Here is a 22,106-nt window from a genome sequence, read left to right as displayed (position 1 = left end):
AGGTGAAAAAACGTGTGACGTGTGACAGGATGGAACATCACGTGATCGCTCTGAGCGAATCAGTCTGGCGGCGGAAATGGAACATCACGTGATCGCTCTGAGCGAATCAGCGAGCTGCTCTGGAACCGGCTGAGATTAGCGGGTACTTCGCTGAAATGCGCTGAGGTAAATATGAATAAAAAATATGGATCGTCAAATATTTTGAGTTCGGCCATGTTCGTCCCAGGCTCAATGGCCAAGTCTATGTCAAATATCAAGTACGTAAGCCTCTCCGTTTAGGAGTCTATCGGTAACATCACTCACACACACACTCTTTCACACACACACACACACACACACACACACACACACACACACACACACACACACACACACACACACACACACACACACACACACACACACACACACACACACACACACACACACACACACACACACACACACACACACACACACACACACACACACACACACACACACACACACACACACACACACACACACAGTTTTATATATATCGATTTTGTGGATGGTAAGGAGGTTTCTTGTTTTGATGTCTAACTTATTGATTTCTGATTAGGGCGTTTATTCAGAACAAGTCGGCCAATGTGGGACAGGAGTGATGACATGGGAGGTCAGTTACATAAGGCGGACAAATGACGTCGTTGCAAAGTCATTCAGCCTGTGACATGAAACGGCTTAGACCTCAGTGTTGAGAAAGAAGCCTCGGAGACTCAGAGTAGAGTGTCGGGATGCTGGTTGAGTCATGGTGAATTGCAGACCTGCATTGGAGACAAGCACAGGTACATCTGTTTTCCCCCCACCACAAGCTGCGTAGTGAGCTCCAGGGATTCCCATGCGTGGAATCCTCCAGAGCCAGCATACTTCGTGCGGGGCACCAAAGATTCCGACAACGTGCGCATATACGTATGCGTGTGTTTGACTCGCATACAATCCTGAACTGCTGGACCGAATGATTTGAAAACTGGTGATTGTACCCAGGCGAAGGGAAAGATGATTCACTGGGAGGTTTCAGGTGGTAACAAAAAAGGCTTGGGGTTGGAGGAGAGCCCCAATTCCCTCTTTGTAAATGTGAATGTTATAGCACCACTCCTGATGGGAGTGGGCACTGCAATCAAAATAACGACCAATTACTGCACTGTAGTCCCAAGAAGGAAGCCGGACTTAGCAATACACACGTACACACACACACGCACAAACACCAATTCTGGGGGGAAAGTATCCAGTCCGCAAAGACGGCTTATATCCACCAATGATACAAATTCTACAACACCCTCTAATTATAAATACAAACCTCAGACAAACGTGAATGCACACACGCGCACTCATGCAAGCAGGAAGACACCCACGCACATGCAGGCACGCATACACATTACCTGTATTCACTCAGTCCACCCCCAAATAGATACCGTTCCCTGCTAAACTTTAAATGAACAGTGGAGAAAACATATTGGAAAGTTGTAAAAGTTTTGTTATCTTCAATTCCAACTCACCCCTTTACTGGGCACACAAAGAAGTGTTCCGGGCTTCAACTGTCCAGCCTCCACATTTACGCCAACCACAATCGGGTCTCGGCTTTTGAACACAAATTGTGGTATGATGCGGAGTTTGCAAGGAAAGACAGCAATATGTCTGCAAGGCAAAATCACGCAAGGTACTACACAATTAAGGCAATATATGCAGGGTGGTCCAAAATGACGAGCAACCTTTCAAACAGACGTCATAATTTTAACAAGACCGAGAATTGCTTTGTAATACATGTCCCCTACCGACATGATATTAACAAAAAGTGTCCAAAAAGGGCATAACTCTGAAAAACTGATGAAATGCCCTGAAACTTGAACTTGTTCTGTAACTTATCATAACTAGTGAATTACGGAGAATTATGCATCAGAATGCATCAATGCATCAGAATTATGGAGGTGTATCGTTGCGATCGGTGCAGCTGTTTTTGCGGTACCAGGGACAATAACGTTCGGCGAGAGTCCAAACCTGAAAATGCTGTAGACCAAAGCTGAAATTGGAAAAACAATATGGCCTATTTTACTCCAGGGGGTCCCAGGATTACCCACCCAAAATGTCGTTGCGATCGGTTCAGCCGTTTTTGCGGTACCTGGGAACGGGCAGACGGACAAACAGACAGACGGACAGACATTTGGTGAATTATAGTAAGATGAACCATGCACCAAGTTTCAGTTAAATATGTTAAAGGCTCTGGGGGGAAAAGCCTGAAAAACCACAGGTAGGATGGACGGACGGAGAGCAAACCTCTGGTGGAAGGAGACTAATAATTAATGTGACTCTTTTTTTATTTTCAGCTCTCCTAAATACCAGGGTTTAAAGTTTTTTCCACAGAAGTTTCAAAGATGTCGAAGAATTCCCTTGCGCCACAGCAGACACTCACTAATTTTCGAGACGTTTTTTGCGATGAAGTCTTTGGGAAGGTTTATCCAAATGTGAAAACCCCACAATCCAAAACCATCACGCGTATTGTTGACAGGTGTAGAGACACCGGGTGTGTGAAGGACAGAATTGAAGGACAGTGGTGGAAAGTCTTCAGTGAGAACACCCGACAAGATTGAGGCTGCAAGAGAAGCTTTGCGGGTTTCACTGAAGAAGTCGACAAGCTGACTCGAACAGCTGGTGGCAACCTCTCACATGACAGTTGGCAGAATCATCCACGATGAACTGAACCTGTAACAGTACAAGATAGTTACTGCAGCACCAGACCGAAAGAAATAAGAGGGAGAGGTATAAATGTTGCACCTCCATTTTCTAGACATCTTAGTCTGAGGCCCACTGCCAGCTCAGTGGCCACGTGACCAAACAGAACATGCGGTATTTGACAGATCACCAACCGCACAGACAAATGGAATAGCCAATTTCTGTAGCGAAAGTATGTTTGGTGTGATATCAGATAAAATGGTATAATAGGACCTTCCTTCTTTGAGAACGAGGCCAGAAAAACAGTGCCAGTCAACACAGGTATATACGTGGACATGCTGCAGAGAGGATTCCTTCTGGCACCGAGAAGGAAACAAGACCGTACAATGAATTCGGTCATCTTCCAACATCTTGCATTCACTTCTGTCAGGCACCCCACCATGGTTACCAAACTGTCAAATAATGGTACTCGGCACTCCCTCCTAGACCGGCCATCAGATTTTCAACAATCTCTGAAGCAGCAGGTGCTTTCGGCAACTATTCCGTGCTACACCCATATGTGTGATTTAGTGCAAGAAAGACCCTCGTTATCAGAAGTGTGTTTGTGAGGATTGAAAGGAAACTCCGCAATTTATTTATTTGCTGTCTCTGGGAGATATGCAGGTAGTGAACAACAAATGGAAACACCTTGGTAAATGAGGGGCATCAAGGACATTGAAAGCATTGGGTTCCACACAGGTGTGGCCCATGTGTTAATTAAGCAAATAACATGCCAGCATGCTTAGGGTCATGCATAAAAATGCTGCAAGGCCTGGTTGCCTATAATTATGGCTAGCATGTCTGCAAGAGGTGATCCAGTGACTTTGGAAGAGGTGTGATTGTTGGGGCACGTTTGGGCAGGAGCTTCAGTGACAAAGACAGCTCAACTTGCTGGTGCTTTACAAGCAACAGTGTTCAAGGTGACGTCGGCATCGAACTCTGAGGGAAAGACATCATAACCAGTGGATGGAAGCTTGTACTCCAGGATCGTGATATCCGTGCATTAATTTAAAATGCAAGGCAAAGCAGGTGAGCAACTACAGAACAAATGACTGAATTTCAACCTGGGACACGAGCAGCCAGTTTCATCAAAACCGGTCCGCTGAGAACTCAACAGAGCGGAAAACCATAGTCGATTTGCAGTGCACCAACCTCTCGTCACACCTGGCAATGCGTGTTTGCGAGCCCAGCGATGCAAAGAGCACAGGCAATGGACTACCGAGCAGTGGAGAAATGTGATACGGTCAGATGAATCATCCTTCACCATGTTCTTGCCAAACAGACGAAGGCACGTGTGGCGTCAACCTAAAGAACTCTACAACCCTGAGTGCTTGGTCCCAATAGTCAAAGGTTCTGGTGGTTCTGTAATGTTGTGGGGCGCATTTTCTGGCATGGTTCGGGTGCAGTCATTCCCTTAGAAGGCAACGCCAATTGATGCAAATCGCTACTTAATTGTACTGAGTGATCATATTCACCTCCATGTTGCAGCATTTCTTTCCTGCCGGGAGGGCTATCTTCCAGGATGACAATGACGCTCTTTTTGTCATTTGATGACAATCAAATGACCGATGACAATCAAATGACGAATGACAATCCACAGAGCACGTGTGGTCGCCCAATGGTTTGATGAGCATGACACTGATGTTATCGATATGGCATGGACTTCTCGGTCACCAGAGCTGAACCCAATGAGGCATTTATGGGATATTCTGGAATGACGGCTGAGCCAGTGTTTTTCACCTTCAATCAAACAGGTGTGAGTTGATTGACTTTCACGTTGAAGAATGGTGCCTCATCCCTCCTGCAGAATTCCAGACGCTGGTGGACTCTATGCCATGGCGCATACAGGCTGTACTGGTCGCACATGGTGTCCCAACACTCTATTGAGTGACTTTACATTGGTGTTTCCATGTTTTGTCGACTTCCTGTACTTTGGACCTACTGGGGCTCATTATCTTTATCTTCTATACATATAAAAGAAAGTTTTTGTTTGTTTGTTTGTTTGTTTGTTTGTCTGAACGCGCTAATCTCCTGAATGGTGAAAGATAGGAGGAAACCTCCGAAACAAAAAATGTCAGGACGAGCCCCGGGAAGGTTATAGGCTAGGTGGCGAGGCCGGTCAAAGCCGCCTCGGCTGGGCTGGGCCCATTTCGCAATTAAAACCTGAGCTGAATTATAGCAGTCAATCTTCTACGGCCGCGAGTAAAAGCTGAATTATAGTAGTAAGACCTATGTACAGAAGATTAAATTCATTCAAAAAGAACCCGGGCAACGCCGGGTGCATTCAGCTGGTATACTATAACCTGCGTCGGGGAGATCAAATTTCGAAGCTGGCCTCCAAAGCCAGGCAATGCATCAGAATTATTCGCAGGGTCAAATCCTTCCTCTGCTGCCTTTAAGCGCGGAGGGATGAGGTGAAACGACGAATGGCGTACAAACCTTTGATCTGGAGCCTCATGGAATACTGTTCCATGCCACTGTTGAACGGTGCTACTGCCTCCCATTTTCCCTTTCTTAAGGCTGTGGAATGTCATTTACCAGTGATAAAATGTGACTGCTGTGAATTCCTGCCTCAATATCAGACTTCCGTAACTTGTTCAAGTTTCCTGTACCAACCATTTCAGCGTAATTCGCCAACAAATTAAGGACAATCTACAAAAACATGTCTGTCCTTGCCTTTCAGTATCTTTACTTGCGACATTTATGTTGTATTTTATAAAATAAACTCTTCCATTAACTTTGATATTATGAAAGAAAAAGACGACATAGCACATACCTGAACTCCTCTTGCTTTTGCTTCTTGATATCAGCACGATACTTCATAAAGGCATCGAAGAGGTGGTAGATTATGTCCGCACTGAATACTTTCACACCCAGGTAGTCTGCCATTTCCTGTGCCTCTCTCTCCACTTTGACATCAAATGCCAAAATAACTGCGTACCTATCATCGTGCGATGAATCGTGCAGGTTGAAGACAACAATAAAAGCAAAATATTGGAGGCCGTCAACATTGGCAACCCATTGACCACAATGAGAAAAGAAAATGTTAATTACTCACTGGTTGTCATGTTCTAACATTGCGGATGCCTTCATAATGTCCCTCTTGTGCACTGGGCCAATGTTTATTCCTGCATACTGAACAAAGAAGAAGAAGAAAAACAGCAAACATGGCTTGCCAATAAATGACATTTTCAACATGTAAACAGTAAACAACTAGAATGGCACAGGGAGAGTGCACAGTTATGCCTGTTGAGATGCTCATACTGAACAAAAATACCATTGTTACCTGAACATGCTATTATTATGGCCCATATACCAGGTTGATCTATACAGTGCATTCAGAAAGTATTCAGACCCCTTCACTTTTTTCACATTTTGTTATGTTGCAGCCTTATGCTGAAATCGTTGAAATTCATTTTTCCCCTCATCAATCTACACTTGTGCCTGGTGTTGGCTTAGCGGTTAGGGTGCCGGCTTGGGATCCTAGGATCCAGGGTTCGAATCCCGGTCGATCGCTGAATTAACGCCAGGGGGTTGACTCAGCCTGTCATCCTTCCGAGGTCGGCAAATTGAGTACCAGCTTGCTGGGATGAATGATCACGGTGAGTACCCCGATTTAGAATAGGTACACCGTATCCCTGCGCATCGTAAGAGGCGACCAAGGGTTGGCGTCAGGAAGGGCATCCGGCCGTAAAAACATTGCCTCAAACAGGGAACCATGATTGTCATGGGGCCCGCAAGGCTAACCCCCGCTCTAGCGGGGAAAATGGCCTTAAAACGATCATTCATTCATTCATTCAATCTACACTCAATACCCCATAATGACAAAGAGAAAACAGGATTTTAGAAAGTTTTGCAAATTTATTAAAAATAAAAAACTGCAATATCACATTGACATAAGTATTCATACCCTTTGCTATGACACTTGAAATTTAGCTCAGGTGCCTCCCATTTTTCTTGATCATCTTTGAGATGTTTCTACACCTTGATTGGAGTCCACCTGTGTTAAATTCAATTGATTGGACAGCCAAACAGTTCAATCTTGGTTTCATCAGACCACAGAATCTTGTTTCTCACAGTCTGAGAGTCCTTTAGATGCTTTTTTGCAAACTCCAAGCGGGCTTTCATGTGTCTTTCACCGAGGAGAGGCTTCCGTCTGGCACTCTGCCATAAAGCCCAGATCGGTGGAGTGTTGCAGTGATGGTTGTCCTTCTGGAAGTTTCTTCCATCTCTACACACGATCTCTGGAGCTCAGCCAGAGTGACCATCGGGTTCTTGGTCACCTCGCTTACCAAGGCCCTTCTCCCCCGATTGCTCAGTTTGGCCGGGCGGCCAGCTCTAGGAAAAGTGCTGGTTGTTCCAAACTTCTTCCATTTAAGAATTATGGAGGCCACTGTGCTCTTGGGAACCTTCAATGCAGCAGAGATTTTTTTGTAGGCATCCCCAGATCTATGCCTCGACACAATTCTGTCTTTGAGCTCTGCAGGCAGTTCCTTCGACCTCATGGCTTGGTTTTTGCTCTGATGTGCATTGTCAGCTGTGAGACCTTATATAGACAGGTGTGTGCCTTTCCAAATCATGCCCAATCAATTGAATTTACCACAGGTGGACTCCAATCAAGGTGTAGAAGCATCTCAAAAACGATCAAGAGAAATGGGAGGCACCTGAGCTAAATTTCAAGTGTCATAGCAAAGGGTATGAATACTTATGTCAATGTGATATTTCAGTTTTTTTCTTTTTAATAAATTTGCAAAACTTTCTAAAACCTGTTTTGTCTTTGTCATTATGGGGTATTGAGTGTAGATTGATGAGAGGAAAAATGAATTTAAACGATTTCAGCATAAGGCTGCAACATAACAAAATGTGAAAAAAAGTGAAGGGGTCTGAATACTTTCTGAATGTCAAATGTACATCCTATGATGTCAAAGTTTCTTGGCATGTGTTACGATGTCATCAATTCAATTTTTCACTTGCATCGGGTCATAAATCAGATATATGAAGTTTCAGATTTTTCGGATAAGAAGTTCAATTCAACCAATTATGGGCTGGAATACCACTTCACCGATGACATCATTGTTATATCGCCCAATATACCCCACGGGGGTTGATGACGTCGGCCAACTTTCAATTTTTCTTTTCGTTGAGCGGTTTCTGAGAAAAAGATGCTGAAATTTTTTCTTCAATCCAATATCGCTGCCATACCATATGACCCATGATGTTAGAGTTGTCAATAAAATATTCTCCAATGGAGAGTCCCTCCTATGTTTAAAGTTTTGCATCGATTTGACAAGCAGTTGCAGATAAAAACATTTTTTAAAGCGAAGACAGACCGACGCGCGCATTGCAATAGCCTCGCAACCCATTCAGGCCGAGACTAAAGATTATTAAGTAAAAGCGGATAATAATTAAAAGGAGAATGCAAATGTAATCTAAAGTGGGATGAATAAAGCAGATGAGGTGGGAGCAAATTAGGAAAAATAATGAAACAAAACCCACAGGAATGCGAGACATTCTCAAGAACTCGAGCAGAGCTTCAAGGGAACCAAGTGTAGAAGCTTGAACATAAACTCCATGCTCTGCCAGCTTGATGGAATTCAGAGTGTTCTTCAGCTCATTCACCACTTCATCCTGAAAGAAAGTGCACGGAGGAGGAAACCGCATGAAAAAAAAATTGCAGGTGCTTTTGTTCCAGAATTTCAGGAAGCTATGACGTTTCAAACATCCATACCCGTAACACAGCAATTTCATCATCATGGTAAGCTACACGTAAAGGTAGACCGGCGAGTGTCTTTTCCAAGTCCTTTGCGATGATTTTCACTCCCTGGGCAGCCATCAACTCTTTACACCTTTCGTACTGATTCTGTGTGAAAAAGCAAAAATGAAAAAAGGGAAATCGGCAGCATGTATGCCAAGCAAACGTTGGTGACAATTTGATAATTAATCAAATACGAAGACATACATCATGCAATTAGAGTACATGCACGGGCACACACGCAAGCGCACATACACACACATACACACACACACACGCTGTACGGGGGACGGACTGATAGTGTCTCTTCACGTCTTCATCCAACACAAGATATGTGTGCAAGGTAAACCTTGATTCACTATCAAATCAAGGAAAAAGTGAGGTACTGAGACACATTAGTGGCGAAGTAACCATAGATTATGATGCATGGTAAGAAGAAGAAGAAGAGCCAAATAGAATGCAAAATATTTTGAAAGCACTCTGAGAATCATACCTTCACACGTAACTCTTTCAATGGTTGAGGCATAAGTAGTCCACGGACTTGAGTCACAATGGGACCATCAACACCTGCCACTACAATAGTGGCCCCTTCATGTAGACACCCGTTGGTCAAAATTACATCAATTGTCGTGCCAAGGCCAGAAATAGCCTTTACCTGAAAGGTAAATAGGATTGAAATATGGAATTCAATTGGATTTAATATCCAGCACAGGAAGCAATTGAAAATGAAATCATGATAACAGAAATAATAAAATAAAGAAAATACATTAACTTGTACTCAACAAAATGCTTTCCAAGGAAAGGGGTGGGAGAATGAGGCTTGGAATAAAGGACGAGCCAATAAAAAAAGGAAATTCCCAGAAGGCAGAGGTGAAGATGACTGCAAGGCATGGAAGGCAGAGGCGAAGACGATGGGGAGGCGCAGATTTGAAGATGACAGTTACGCACGATGGGCGGAGGTGAAGACGACGGTTAGACACGAAGGGCGGAGGTGAAGACGACGGTTAGACACGAAGGGCGGAGGTGAAGACGACAGTTAGGCACGGAGGGCGGAGGTGAAGACGACGGTTAGGCACGGAGGGCGGAGGTGAAGACGACGGTTAGGCACGGAGGGCGGAGGTGAAGACGACGGTTAGGCACGGAGAGCGGAGGTGAAGACAACAGTTAGGCACAGAGGGCGGAGGTGAAGACGATGGCTAGGTGTGGAGGGTGAAGGTGGAGACGGTGGCTACGTGTGGAGGGCAGAGGTGTAGACGACGGCTAGGTGTGGAGTGTGAAGGTGCAGACGACGGCTCGGTGTGGAGGGTGAAGGTGTAGACGACGGCTCGGTGTGGAGGGTGAAGGTGTAGACGACGGCTAAGTGTGGAGGGTGAAGGTGTAGACGACGGCTACGTGTGGAGGGCAGAGGTGTAGACGATGGCTCGGTGTGGAGGGCAGAGGTGTAGACGACGGCTCGGTGTGGAGGGTGAAGGTGTAGACGACGGCTAAGTGTGGAGGGTGAAGGTGTGGACGACGGCTATGTGTGGAGGGCAGAGGTGCAGACGATGGCTCGGTGTGGAGGGCAGAGGTGTAGATGATGGCTCGGTGTGGAGGGTGAAAGTGTAGACGATGGCTCGATGTGGAGGGCAGAGGTGTAGACGATGGGTCGGTGTGGAGGGCAGAGGTGTAGGCGATGGCTCGGTGTGGAGGGTGAAGGTGTAGACAATGGCTCGGTGTGGAGGGTGAAGGTGTAGACGATGGGTCAGTGTGGAGGGCAGAGGTGTAGACGGTGGCTACGTGTGGAGGGCAGAGGTGTAGACGACGGCTAGGTGTGGAGGGTGAAGGTGTAGACGACGGCTCGGTGTGGAGGGTGAAGGTGTAGACGACGGCTAAGTGTGGAGGGTGAAGGTGTAGACGACGGCTAAGTGTGGAGGGTGAAGGTGTAGATGACGGCTACGTGTGGAGGGCAGAGGTGTAGACGATGGCTCGGTGTGGAGGGCAGAGGTGTAGACGATGGGTCGGTGTGGAGGGCAGAGGTGTAGACGATGGCTCGGTGTGGAGGGCAGAGGTGTAGACGATGGCTCGGTGTGGAGGGTGAAGGTGTAGACAATGGCTCGGTGTGGAGGGTGAAGGTGTAGACGACGGCTAGGTGTGGAGGGCAGAGGTGTAGACAACGGCTAGGTGTGGAGGGCAGAGGTGCAGACAACGGCTAGGTGTGGAGGGCAGAGGTGTAGACGACGGCTAGGTGTGGAGGGTAGAGGTGTAGACGACGGCTAGGTGTGGAGGGTAGAGGTGTAGACAACGGCTAGGTGTGGAAGGTGAAGGTGTAGACGACGGCTAGGTGTCGAGGGCGGAGGTGCAGACAATGGCTATGTGTGGAGGGCAGAGGTGTAGACAACGGCTAGGTGTGGAGGGCAGAGGTGTAGACGACGGCCAGGTGTGGAGGGTGAAGGTGTAGACGACGGCTAGGTGTGGAGGGCAGAGGTGTAGACAACGGCTAGGTGTGGAGGGCAGAGGTGCAGACAACGGCTAGGTGTGGAGGGCAGAGGTGTAGACGACGGCTAGGTGTGGAGGGTAGAGGTGTAGACGACGGCTAGGTGTGGAGGGTGAAGGTGGAGACAACGGCTAGGCATGGAAGGCGAAGGTGAATATGACGGCTCGGTGCGGAGGATGGAGGCAAAGACAGGCAAGGAGGGTGGAGGCGAAGATGACAGCTAGGCATGGAAGGCGAAGGTGAATATGACGGCTCGGTGCGGAGGATGGAGGCAAAGACATGGGCTAGGCTCAGAGGGTGGAAACCAAGACGACGACACGCATGGAGGTGAAAATGATGGTCCTGCATGGAAGGCCGAGGTGAAAACCATGGCCTCGCAGGGAAGGAGCAGGCAAAAACAACCGATGGCACAGTATAAATGGCGGAAACGAAAATAATGGGCAGGTGCAGAGCAAATAAAATGCCGTCGTCAGAAACAAACAAAAAGAAAAGACCTTGGCGATCAGTAAACCTCGATGAAAAGAAATGATCCACCACAGTGCATCAAAATATTTAAATTTGTCTTTTTTCTTCAAATTAATTTCGAGGGCAAAGGCACATACAGTGTACCAAAATTATGCACACTATCATACCAGATTATTATTTTATGATCCATTTCATTCACCAGGTGATCAACATTTTAAAAAATTACATTTTCAATTAAATCCAGCCTAAATTATTTACGCCACAAATACAAACTTTGAAAAGCATTTCCTCCACTAACGTGGATTTTGAAAGGTGTGAATGTGAATTTTGTCTGTGGGTCACTCTTCATCAACAGCAAATTGAGTGTGTGAGGACACTTTCACTACCCAGCTTGTAAAGACTATGCTCGTGGTTTCAAGATGCTTTCGCACAATCTGCAAAAGCAAGATTTTTGACCTGATAATGATCATAATGTGACATCGTTTTGTGTTGAAATAAGGGATCTCAACTTGACTTTAAACCTTGAAAAGAAACTCACCTCCATGACCTGTGCAAGGAGCTCTTCAGAAAAGCAGATATGCTTGGCAAGCAGCGTCTGCGTGAGCTCCACTAACAATGCAATGATGTTCCCAATTCCGTCGCCGGTATGTGCAGACGTTGGCACCATTGAGACAAACGTGCGTTGATCTTTATTTTCATAAAAAAGAGCAGCATTCATATGCTGTGCAGGAAGAAAAACAATGGAATTCAATTTTAGGAGCAAAATTAATTACAGAACTAGAAAAACACTCTTGGACGTCACGACGTCGACCGATATGCCTCCACCCACATTATTACATCATTATATATACTTGTACCAAGTTTGATTTAAATATCTTCAGCTATTCTCAAGTTATCACATTTTTACCTGACATGACCTCTGACCCCAAAATTAACTCAGTCCCTGTTTACATCATGATACATACCTGTACCAAGTTGTAATTTAAATCCCTTTAGCCGTTCACAAGTTATCACATTTTTACCTGATATGACCTCTGACCTTTGGCCTTTGCCCTCTGGAAACCAAAATCGAATCAGTTAATCTTTACATCATTATACATATCTGTACCAAGTTTGAATTAGATCACTTCAGCCGTTCTCAGGTTGTATACCTATTACAGACTTTGACCTTGAGGAAATCAATTTAAATCCAATCGCAAGTGCAGCACATCACTCAGTACATCCAACATTTGTAGATGACATCACAAGTACCAAAAACATTTTAAACTTCCCCATTCCCCTCTGAATAATTTTGGGCATTTACAATTACAAATAAAAGTGACAGCAGTGATCAACAGGTATGACGGCATCCACACAGTAGCTTTATACGGGTGGAGAAGGAGGCAAAAGAACAAGTAGAAGTTGACAGAAAAGGAGATCGAATCGGGGGAGGGAAGGAGGGAGAAAAGAGGTTCGGTGAGTTATAGAGGTGGGAGAAAAGGAAATAGGGGTTGGAATGACAAGAGAAGAAAGAGGAGGGGAAAATCTGGGACAGATGGGTTGGGATAAGGGTGGGGGGAGAGGTGAAGCAATTCATTCACCATTTAAGAAAAGTTAACATGTGACCAATGATTTAAATAAAACGTGCGTGCACCCACCTGCTCAGCAAATTGTGCAATGACTGCGTTAACGCGTGAATCAAATTCATCCTTCGTGTTTTTCTTTTGTTTCTTGATGGTGAATGTTATATCAGAATCCGATCCACGCTTCCAGTCGTACAATCGATCAATCTGACAACGGATGCCATAATGAATGCAAGGTATAATAAAAGGGTGGGGGGGGGGGGGGGGGAGGGGGAGGGGAGGGAAGGAGGGGGCTCAAACATTTTTTTTTCTCTACAAGAGTAAGGTTCATTGAATATTAAGCTTAAATTGACAGTGGGTGGTAGCGGGGCAACAATTGGGCACAACTAGCAAGGGAAAAAGGCCCACAAAATAGGAGAAAAAAAAACACAAAAGGAAAGAACTGCAGGAAAGGAAGAAAGAAAAACAAAGAAAACACAGGAAAGAAAAAGAAAATAGGAAAGGAAAGGAAAGACAAGAAACACAGGAAAGGAGATAAATAAATAAAAATCACAAAGCACAAAAAAAAAGCACAAAGGAAGAGAGGGTGAGGGAGGAAGCACTGAAATCAGTAAGTATGAGGGTTGGATTAGGAAGGGTTAATGGGGGAATAAAGATCATGGGTCAGGATGGGGATGACACTGCCTGCATGAAGTCCTGGAGGAAAATGAAATAGAACATCCTCTGGAAGAGAGTTCCATCGATGGGAGAAAGGAAGAAAAAAAGAGTTGAGGTGTGGAGTTTGGAAATTTCAACAGAAAGAGGTTATTGGAAGAATGCTGCATCCTGGAGTTGTTGAGGAGGATCAGAGGCCAAAGAGAGTAGAGAGAGCAATATTGGAGAGAAGATAGAAAATAGAGACCACCGACCTGCCTGAGATGTGAAAGCAACAGTCCTCGTATTTCGGCATCGTTGCGGGAGGCGCTCATAATGTTGAGAGTTTTAGATTCCACAGAATCCAGAGAGAGAGAGATAGAAGGATGTGATGCTGGGGTGCCAACCCATAAGGAAGAGCAGTACTCCGTTAAGCTACGGACAAAAGCCTTGTAGACTGTGTAGCTCTGATTTTCCCAGGAAAAACCTGGATCTACGAAGGATGCAAAGTCTGCGGCTGGCTTTCAAGGCCATCTTTGCGACATGGTTGGGCCAGGAGAAGTCACGACCGATGACGAGGCCTAAAAGTTGAAGAGACCGAACCTCATTCAGTGGCTGACCATGAAAATAGACACTTGGGTTTTTTGATTATCCATCCGGTGCGACAGGGTGAGAGTGAGATTTACAAGGATTGAAGTTAATGGTCTATTTGTCAGACCTACAATCAATCCCAGATCAGCAAAGAGGGACACAGCTGCAGTCTGCAGAGCAGTGAGATGGAGTACTGTACGAGTCTATGACACCATGTGGTGTCGTCTGCAAAATTTAACAGATAGTTTCCAGAGCATCAGATAGATTATTTATATAGACGAGGAACAAGAATGGGCCCGACACATCCCCACTTCCCTTATTTGTCCAAGTCTCCCTTTATTTTCTCGTTTTGACCTCTGCTCTTGGTATTTCCCTCACTCTCTATACTGTTCCCTTTGTTCTGTTGCATCCTGAGACATTCAGTGTTCTAGGTCTTCCACGAGCCTCGTCTTTGTACGTATTTACAAATTAAAAACAAACAAACCACAATGTCATGGAAAACTCCAGCCTCCACCTGGAAAGAAGATAGGAGACTCCATTGACACCAACATGTTGACAACATGAGTGGAGGAAGTCAGAAATCCATGAATGAAGGTGTTTTTATGAGACCGGCAGAGCGTGTGGCAAGCAAAGCAGGATGCCAGACTGTGTCGAATGCCCGAGATATGTCTAAGGAGATGTTCCTGAGCTCATGATAGAGATTTCGGGCGTCCAACCATTGCTGAGAGGAGCAGCATGCATATCCAGTATCCAGAGTTGAGTGAGCGGGAAAGAATACAAACTATTGATCGGAGATCAAGCTATTTGACACCAAGAAAGAGTAGACGTAAACAGCAAAGCTGAGTTCCATGATTTCGCTAGTAATTGGAAGGAAGATCTTTGATATGGAATTTATAGGGTCTGTTCTTGCACCCATATTGTAGATGGGAGTGATATCTGCTGATTTCCAGGCCGATAAGAGGCGGCCAAATGAGGACAAACTGAATAGGGCACACAAAGGGGAAGCAAGAACGATAGAGCAGGATTGAGGACATGAACACCGATGCCATCTGTGCCCATCACTGAAGAAGGGGAAAGGCCGGAAGGAACTTTCTCCATCTTCCTGGGTGAGGAGGACACAGAGTCCAGTATACAAGGGGCACAAGGGGCTAAGATGGGGACAGAGTGGGATGGGTTGGATACATGAGATTTGGAGGCAAAGACAGAGTTTCGACATTCTGCTTGATTTCTGGCAGTCTGCTGTACTGCCATTTGAGGTAAGGGGCACTGTGTAGGTGGAGCATACACAAGAGACAGAGTTGACACACGGCACCAGCATGACCTGGATGAAGGAGACTGGTTGGAGAGTTCGGCCTTGAGATTTGCAAAGTTACGATTTATGGCTTGCCTCAGGATGGACACGCTTATTGCGAGCCTTACGGAATGAATGAAAGTTTCCCTCAGTCGAGTGAGTTTTCCAAGCTGAGAAAGCAAGCTGCTTGACAGAAACCACCTCCAAGATGTTTACAATTCAAACGCCATTTTTGGGGGGGAAATGAAGTCACAAGTAATAAACACAAAGTCCAAGTCCGAAAAAAATATTAAATGTTGCTCTCGAGTCAACAACTACTTCTTCTTTTTTTTCCAAACAAAACTTTTGATACAAGGTAAAAATACAACTACATGACAGCATCAACTACTCTGTACCTTGTTCAAGGCGATAATGAAGGGACATTTCTTGCTCTTGAGGAGGTTGATGGATTCGATAGTCTGGGGCTCCAGGCCATGCATGATGTCGACTACAAGAATCGCAATGTCACACAGGGAGCTGCCACGGTTTCTCAGATTGCTGCAGTGGAAAGGATGCACAGGGGGCTCAAAGGATGGAATATTGGTAGACTAAAAAATCTTAACTAATGCAAATATAACTGGGAACAATTAGCAAATAGGTTCAGTGCATTTGTTGGACTCGGTGTACAAGTGCTGCTTAATGCTACTTGGGCTTAGGATCATTGAAGAGACAATCAACGGAGCAATTGTATTATTATAGACAAATGGGACAGTGACAAACAAACACACCTCAGCTATACAGACACAGAATGAAGTAGAACGACACTCAGTAGAGAGCATACCTCCGCCTGGTTGGCCATATCACTCAATGGTGACGAATCACTTTAAAAATTCTACTCGCTGGGTCCGGATCTTCACCAAAATTGAATCGATTCTTCCTTGTCAAACACACAACCTGTCCAACAAGTTTCGTCCAAATCCATCCATAACTTTATGAGTTGGCCCGATCTCCCAATGGTGAAGAATCACTTTTAAAAATTCTACTAGCCGAATCCGGATCTTCACCAAAATCTAATCATTTCGTCCTTGTCACATATGCTAAATCTCTGCCAAATTTCGTCTGAATCCGTCCACAACTTTGAGATATTTTGTTCACAGACAAACGGACAGACAAATGGGCAGACAAACATACAGTCACGTGAAAAAGTAAGTCCACCCCATGTAAAGTTTTGACTTTTTCAACATATTTCAACATACAGCTATTTGATCTTCATTTCAACAATATTGATAGATAAAGGTGATATAATATAACAAATATCATGAAACATTTACATTTTGTAGTCCATTGTATAATTTAAATAAACATAAATGCAAATTTCACATGTGGAAAAAGTAAGTACACCCCTACATTTATCACTACTTCAAATACCTAAAATTAGAATCAGGTGCACCAGCTCAGGTGCAAATGATTAGAACATTGTTAGAGAGGATCTTGGAGGAACCTGTCTTATTTAAACCTCAGACATTTAGTTTGTTTTGCTCTTTGTTGTTGAAGTGTGTGGCGTCACCATGCCTAGATCAAAAGAGCTCTCTGAGGCCTTCAGAAAGAAGGTTATAGATGCCCACGAGTCTGGGAGGGATTTAAAAAGATCTCCAAACAATTTGAAATCAATCATTCGACTGTCCGGAAGATCATCTACAAGTGGAGAAGATTCCAAACAACTGCCAACTTGTTCAGGCCAGGCCGCTCCAGCAAGTTCAGCCCGAGAGCAGACCACAAGATGCTGAAAGAAGTCTCTAAGAACCCCAGAATGTCATCACGGGACCTACAGGTAGCTCTTGCCACTGTTGATGTCAAAGTGCACGAGTCTACCATTAGAAAGAGGCTGCACAAATTTGATCTACATGGGAGGTGTGCCAGGAGGAAACCTTTGCTGTCCAGAAAGTACATCAGGGCAAGACTAAAATTTGCCATTGAACACCGAGGCAAAGACCAGCACTTCTGGAACAATGTGCTCTGGACAGATGAGTCAAAGGTGGAACTATTTGGCCACAGTACCAGAAAGACATGTTTGGCGAAAACCAAAGACAGCATTTGACCACAAGAACCTGATACCAACTGTAAAGCATGGTGATGGAAATATTATGGTTTGGAGCAGCTTTGCTGCATCAGGGCCTGGGCAGCTCACCATCATAGAATCCACTATGAATTCCTCATTGTACCAGAGGGTGCTTGAGGATAATGTGAGGCCATCTGTCGGAAAGTTGAAGCTCAACCGAACGTGGACCTTGCAACATGACAATGACCCTAAACATACCAGTAAATCCACCAAGGAATGGCTGAAAAGAAAGAAATGGATGGTTCTGGAATGGCCAAGTCAAAGCCCGGATCTAAATCCCAACAAGATGTTGTGGGGGGATTTGAAACGAGCTGTGCATGCAAGAAACCCCTCAAACATCGCACAGCTGAAAGAATTCTGCATGGAGGAGTGGGCAATAAATTCTCCCAGTCGATGTCAGAGACTGGTATACAGTTATAAGAAACGCCTACTCAAGAGGTTGTTTCTGCCAAAAGGGGAAATACCACCTATTAGAGCCAAGGGTGTACTTACTTTTTCCACATGCGAAATTTGCATTTATGTTTATTTAAATTATACAATGGACAACAAAATGTAAATGTTTCATGATATTTTAAATATTATATCACCTTTATCTATCAATATTGTTGAAATGAAGATCAAATAGCTGTATGTTGAAATATGTTGAAAAAGTCAAACTTTACATGGGGTGTACTGACTTTTTCACATGACTGTACAGGGGTAAAAACATAACCTCCATCCACCTTTGGTGGTGGAGGTAATGAATGGTTGATTGATTGTACCGATGATGACAGGTAGTTGTGATGGCATAATTTTTTATTTTTTGCATACATAGTTGAGGCTCGTGGAAGAACTAATGATGATGGTGTAAGTCGTCGCTTTCGACAAATCTCTTCTCTTCGTTGGCGTGCTCACTAAGAATTGTGCATTGAGCAATGGTTGAATAATGTAATGCAGGACCCACAGTGTATACCACAAATATCGCAGGTACAGACTGGTCCTTGCGGAGGTGGACATTGGCAGGTTTCCCTCTCTTGCCTCGGCTGTTTCTAGATAGCAAGTCTCCCACATTCAAAGTGGTCGAGGCCTTTGCGGCAAATGTTACGCCAATAATCCAATCAGTTCTCGCGAGATCTTGGAGACGGCGGCAGGGATTTTCGAAGCTCCACACGGTCTCCACGTTTTTCGAAGTTAAGTCTGTTCACAATTGTATTTTGTCGAAACTGTATTTATCTTTCGGTGTGTGAAGTTATTGTGTGCAACTTTGGTTGTTTCTCGGTGTTTATCTTTCATAAATTGATCGTCTGTTTGCCGTGTCGTGTCTTGAGGCCTTGTACAGTGTGCACTGTACAACCTTGAGGCTTTGTTTTTCTCTCAGCGGTCCGTCTTTTGTGATCCAATAACTTTCGTTCTCTGTATTCCCAGTCTTTTCACCCATAGCCTACTTCCTTGTGTAAATCTCAACTCAAAAAAAAAAAAAAAAAAAAAAAAAAAAAAAATTTTCCTTCTCTGTTATCATTCGTTTATTCATTCTTGTTCGTTCGTTCTTCGACCACGTGTTTCTCCCCCATTTCCCCAGATAGTTTTCACTCATTAACCTTCAATGTTTACACTTTCCCCTCAAGTTATGTATTCCGTCATATTTTATAACACCTTTTTCTTCTTCTTCTTTAAAAGGCTGCTTTCGACTTGCTCACCAAATCAATTCATCCCAAAAAAAATATCCATCTCCTATAGTGCCTTTTTTCTACATTCCCTAAACTCTCCTGCACTCCATCCTCCATCCAGCGTCCTTAAACATATTTTTAACTCGAAGGTCACAAGCAACTCATTTTGCAATAAATGTTCGTTTCCCATAAATCGTACACTTTCAAAAATCCAATCTCACCCCTCCCCTCCAAATCTTCCCCATAACCCCTCCCCTCCAAATCTTCCCCATCACCCCTCCCCTCCAAATCTTCCCCATCACCCATCCCTTTCAAATCTCCCCCCTTGCCCCCTCCCTCCTAAACGACCCCCTCACCCCTCCCCGCCAAGACGCCCCCTCGCCCCTCCCCTCCTAGACTCCTGCCTCACCCCTCCCCTCCAAATCTCCCCCATATCCCATCCCTTTCAAATCCCTCCCCTTGCCCCTTCCCTCCCAAACTTCCCCCTCACCCCTCCCCTTCAAATCTCCCCACCCTCATTGCTTCTCAATTTCCCCCCTCTCACTCCCCCTCCTCAAAGCGTCCTCCCCGCTTCTTCCCCCTTCAAACTCTCACCTCCATCTCCCCCAACCTTCTGCCTCGCTCTTCCCCCTCCTCAAATAACACCTCATTGTGGCTCACCCAATCACCATCAAACCTTTTGTCCGCCCCATCCTTCCCTTTCTCCGAGCTATTCTGAAATCTCTGACACACCTTCAACAGCTCTCCCTACCTCTTCCACCTCTTCCACATCTTACCCTACCCCTCCTCCCCCCTGTTCTGTATCTGATGCTCCCCCTTCCTCTTCATTAACGGTATGGACCTCAAACATCCGGGGCCTTCGTTCAAACTTAACTGATCTCTCCATACAGGTTGCTTCTGTCAAACCAGACGTGATCTGCTTAACAGAAACTTTCCTCCTTTATGATGTCTCTGATTCCATAGTATCTCTCCCGGGCTACTCCCTCCTCCGGTATGATAGACCTGAGCCTCGTCCTGGAGGCGGGGTTGCTATCTTTATCAAAAACTCTCTTCCTCACTCGCCCTGCACTGCACTCTCTCCACCTCACCCCCAGGAATACCTCTGGCTACGGCTTCCCCTTCGCTCCCACCTCTTGTTCATATGTGTGTTGTACCGTCCACCAAACAGTGATGACTCCATCTACATCTCGCTGTCTGATGATATGGACCAACTTCTATCTACTCATCCCAACTCTCTCTTCCTCATATGTGGTGATTTCAACTGTCATCATGCCAGTTGGCTGGGTGTGGGTACCTCTCTCACCAGCCATGGCTCCTCAGCAAAGGACTTCTGCGACTCACTGGGACTGACACAATCTGTCAATTTCCCGACCCGGATCTCAGTCAACGGAACATCTTCTCTTCTGGACTTGGTTATGACTAACTTCCCTGAAAATGTCTGCTGCTCTTCTTCTGCTCCGATCGGATCATCTGATCATGTCCTTGTTAAAGTGGACATCTCTCTGACCATCCTCAGGGAGCCTGCTCAGCGTCGACGAGTCTGGCATTTCACTCAGGCCAACTGGCACGGTCTTCAAGCAGCCATCAATCATCTGGACTGGTCTCCCATTTCTACCGCCTCTGACATCAACTCATCCTGGGAGTTCTTCCGAGGTGAATTGCTCTCTCTCATGCACAGATTTATCCCATCTCGTCTTCAGTTGTCTTACCCTTCCTCCCGTCCATGGTACACGGAATCTTGTGGTGAGGCTGTTGCCCAGAAACAACTTGCCTTCGTCTCCTGGAAAGCAAATCCAACGGAAGGAAATCTCATTTCCTTTCACAAAGCCCGAAACAAGTGTGTGTCCACCCTCAGGAGAGCCAGGAAACAATATCTCTCCATTCTCAAGACCGAACTCTCTTATCTGTCTCCCTCTTCCAAATCCTGGTGGCGTCTGGTCAAATCCGTTTCTGGTGTTTGTTCCCCCTCCATCCCCTCCCTTACCTCAAACGGCTACACAGCTGACTCCGCACGTGAAAAAGCTGAATGCCTCAACTCTGTGTTTGCCTCTAAATCTTGTGTCCCAAACCCATCCCTCTCTGTACCCACCATACCCAGTCGTACCCTGCTGCTCCTGGACTCCGTGTCCTTTCCTCCTGACAAGGTGGAAAAGTTTCTGTCAACCCTCGACTCTGATTCTGCAACTGGACCCGACGGCATCAGCCCACGGGTCCTAAAATCCTGCTCTGCTGCTCTATCTCACCCTCTCTCTGTTCTCTTCACCCTCTCTTTTGCTCAAGGTCAACTGCCATCTGCTTGGAAATCAGCCAACATCACCGCTTTGCACAAAAAAGGTGCAAAAACAGATCCTAGCAACTACAGACCAATCAGCCTTCTCCCAATTATCAGCAAAGTCATGGAATCCATCATTGCTTCGGATATGAAATCTTTCCTCTTCTCCAATGGCTTGATCTCTGATCATCAATTTGGTTTCAGACCAGGTCACTCTACTCTGGACATGCTGCTTCTGCTGTCTCAACAATGGATGGAGGTCCTCAATGCCAAACAGGAAATTAGAGCTGTCTCCCTCGACATATCACGTGCCTTCGACACGGTCTGGCAACCCGCTCTGCTCACCAAACTCTCCTCCTTTGGTATCCATGGAAATCTCCACGCATGGCTGGCGGACTTCCTCTCTAGTCGTCGTCAACGTGTGGCCCTGAATGGGTTTCTCTCATCTCCTCTTCCTGTTCAGGCTGGAGTTCCCCAAGGCAGTGTTCTGGGCCCCGTGCTTTTTCTGGTCTTCATCAATGATCTCTCTGACTCTCTCGAAAATCCTCTCTATCTCTTTGCTGATGACTCCACTCTCTGCCGCTCCATTCCTCTTC

At 45.5% G+C, this 22,106-nt stretch overlaps 1 protein-coding gene across 4 annotated transcripts in view; it reads right to left on the bottom strand.

Annotated features, from left to right (window-relative positions):
* The window catches only part of EIF5B (eukaryotic translation initiation factor 5B), a 178,032-nt gene that overhangs the window by 27,970 nt on the left and 127,956 nt on the right, over positions 1 to 22,106 (bottom strand). For all 4 annotated transcript variants that reach the window (XM_068105141.2, XM_078775418.1, XM_068105139.2 and 1 more), the window contains exons 14-22: positions 15,890 to 16,031; positions 13,055 to 13,186; positions 11,956 to 12,138; positions 8,973 to 9,134; positions 8,456 to 8,587; positions 8,224 to 8,355; positions 5,786 to 5,862; positions 5,504 to 5,668; positions 1,518 to 1,656 (exon numbers count right to left, since the gene is read on the bottom strand). In XM_068105141.2, the coding sequence (XP_067961242.2) occupies positions 1,518 to 1,656; positions 5,504 to 5,668; positions 5,786 to 5,862; positions 8,224 to 8,355; positions 8,456 to 8,587; positions 8,973 to 9,134; positions 11,956 to 12,138; positions 13,055 to 13,186; positions 15,890 to 16,031 (1,264 nt within the window). The remainder of the gene's footprint in view (positions 1 to 1,517; positions 1,657 to 5,503; positions 5,669 to 5,785; positions 5,863 to 8,223; positions 8,356 to 8,455; positions 8,588 to 8,972; positions 9,135 to 11,955; positions 12,139 to 13,054; positions 13,187 to 15,889; positions 16,032 to 22,106) is intronic.

Source organism: Myxine glutinosa, chromosome 4, assembly GCF_964187855.1.
Source record: "Myxine glutinosa chromosome 4, kmMyxGlut1.1, whole genome shotgun sequence".
In the NCBI taxonomy this organism is placed as follows: domain Eukaryota; kingdom Metazoa; phylum Chordata; class Myxini; order Myxiniformes; family Myxinidae; genus Myxine; species Myxine glutinosa.
Note: the sequence above shows the minus strand (reverse complement) of the source record. Positions and strands in the feature narration are given on the sequence as shown.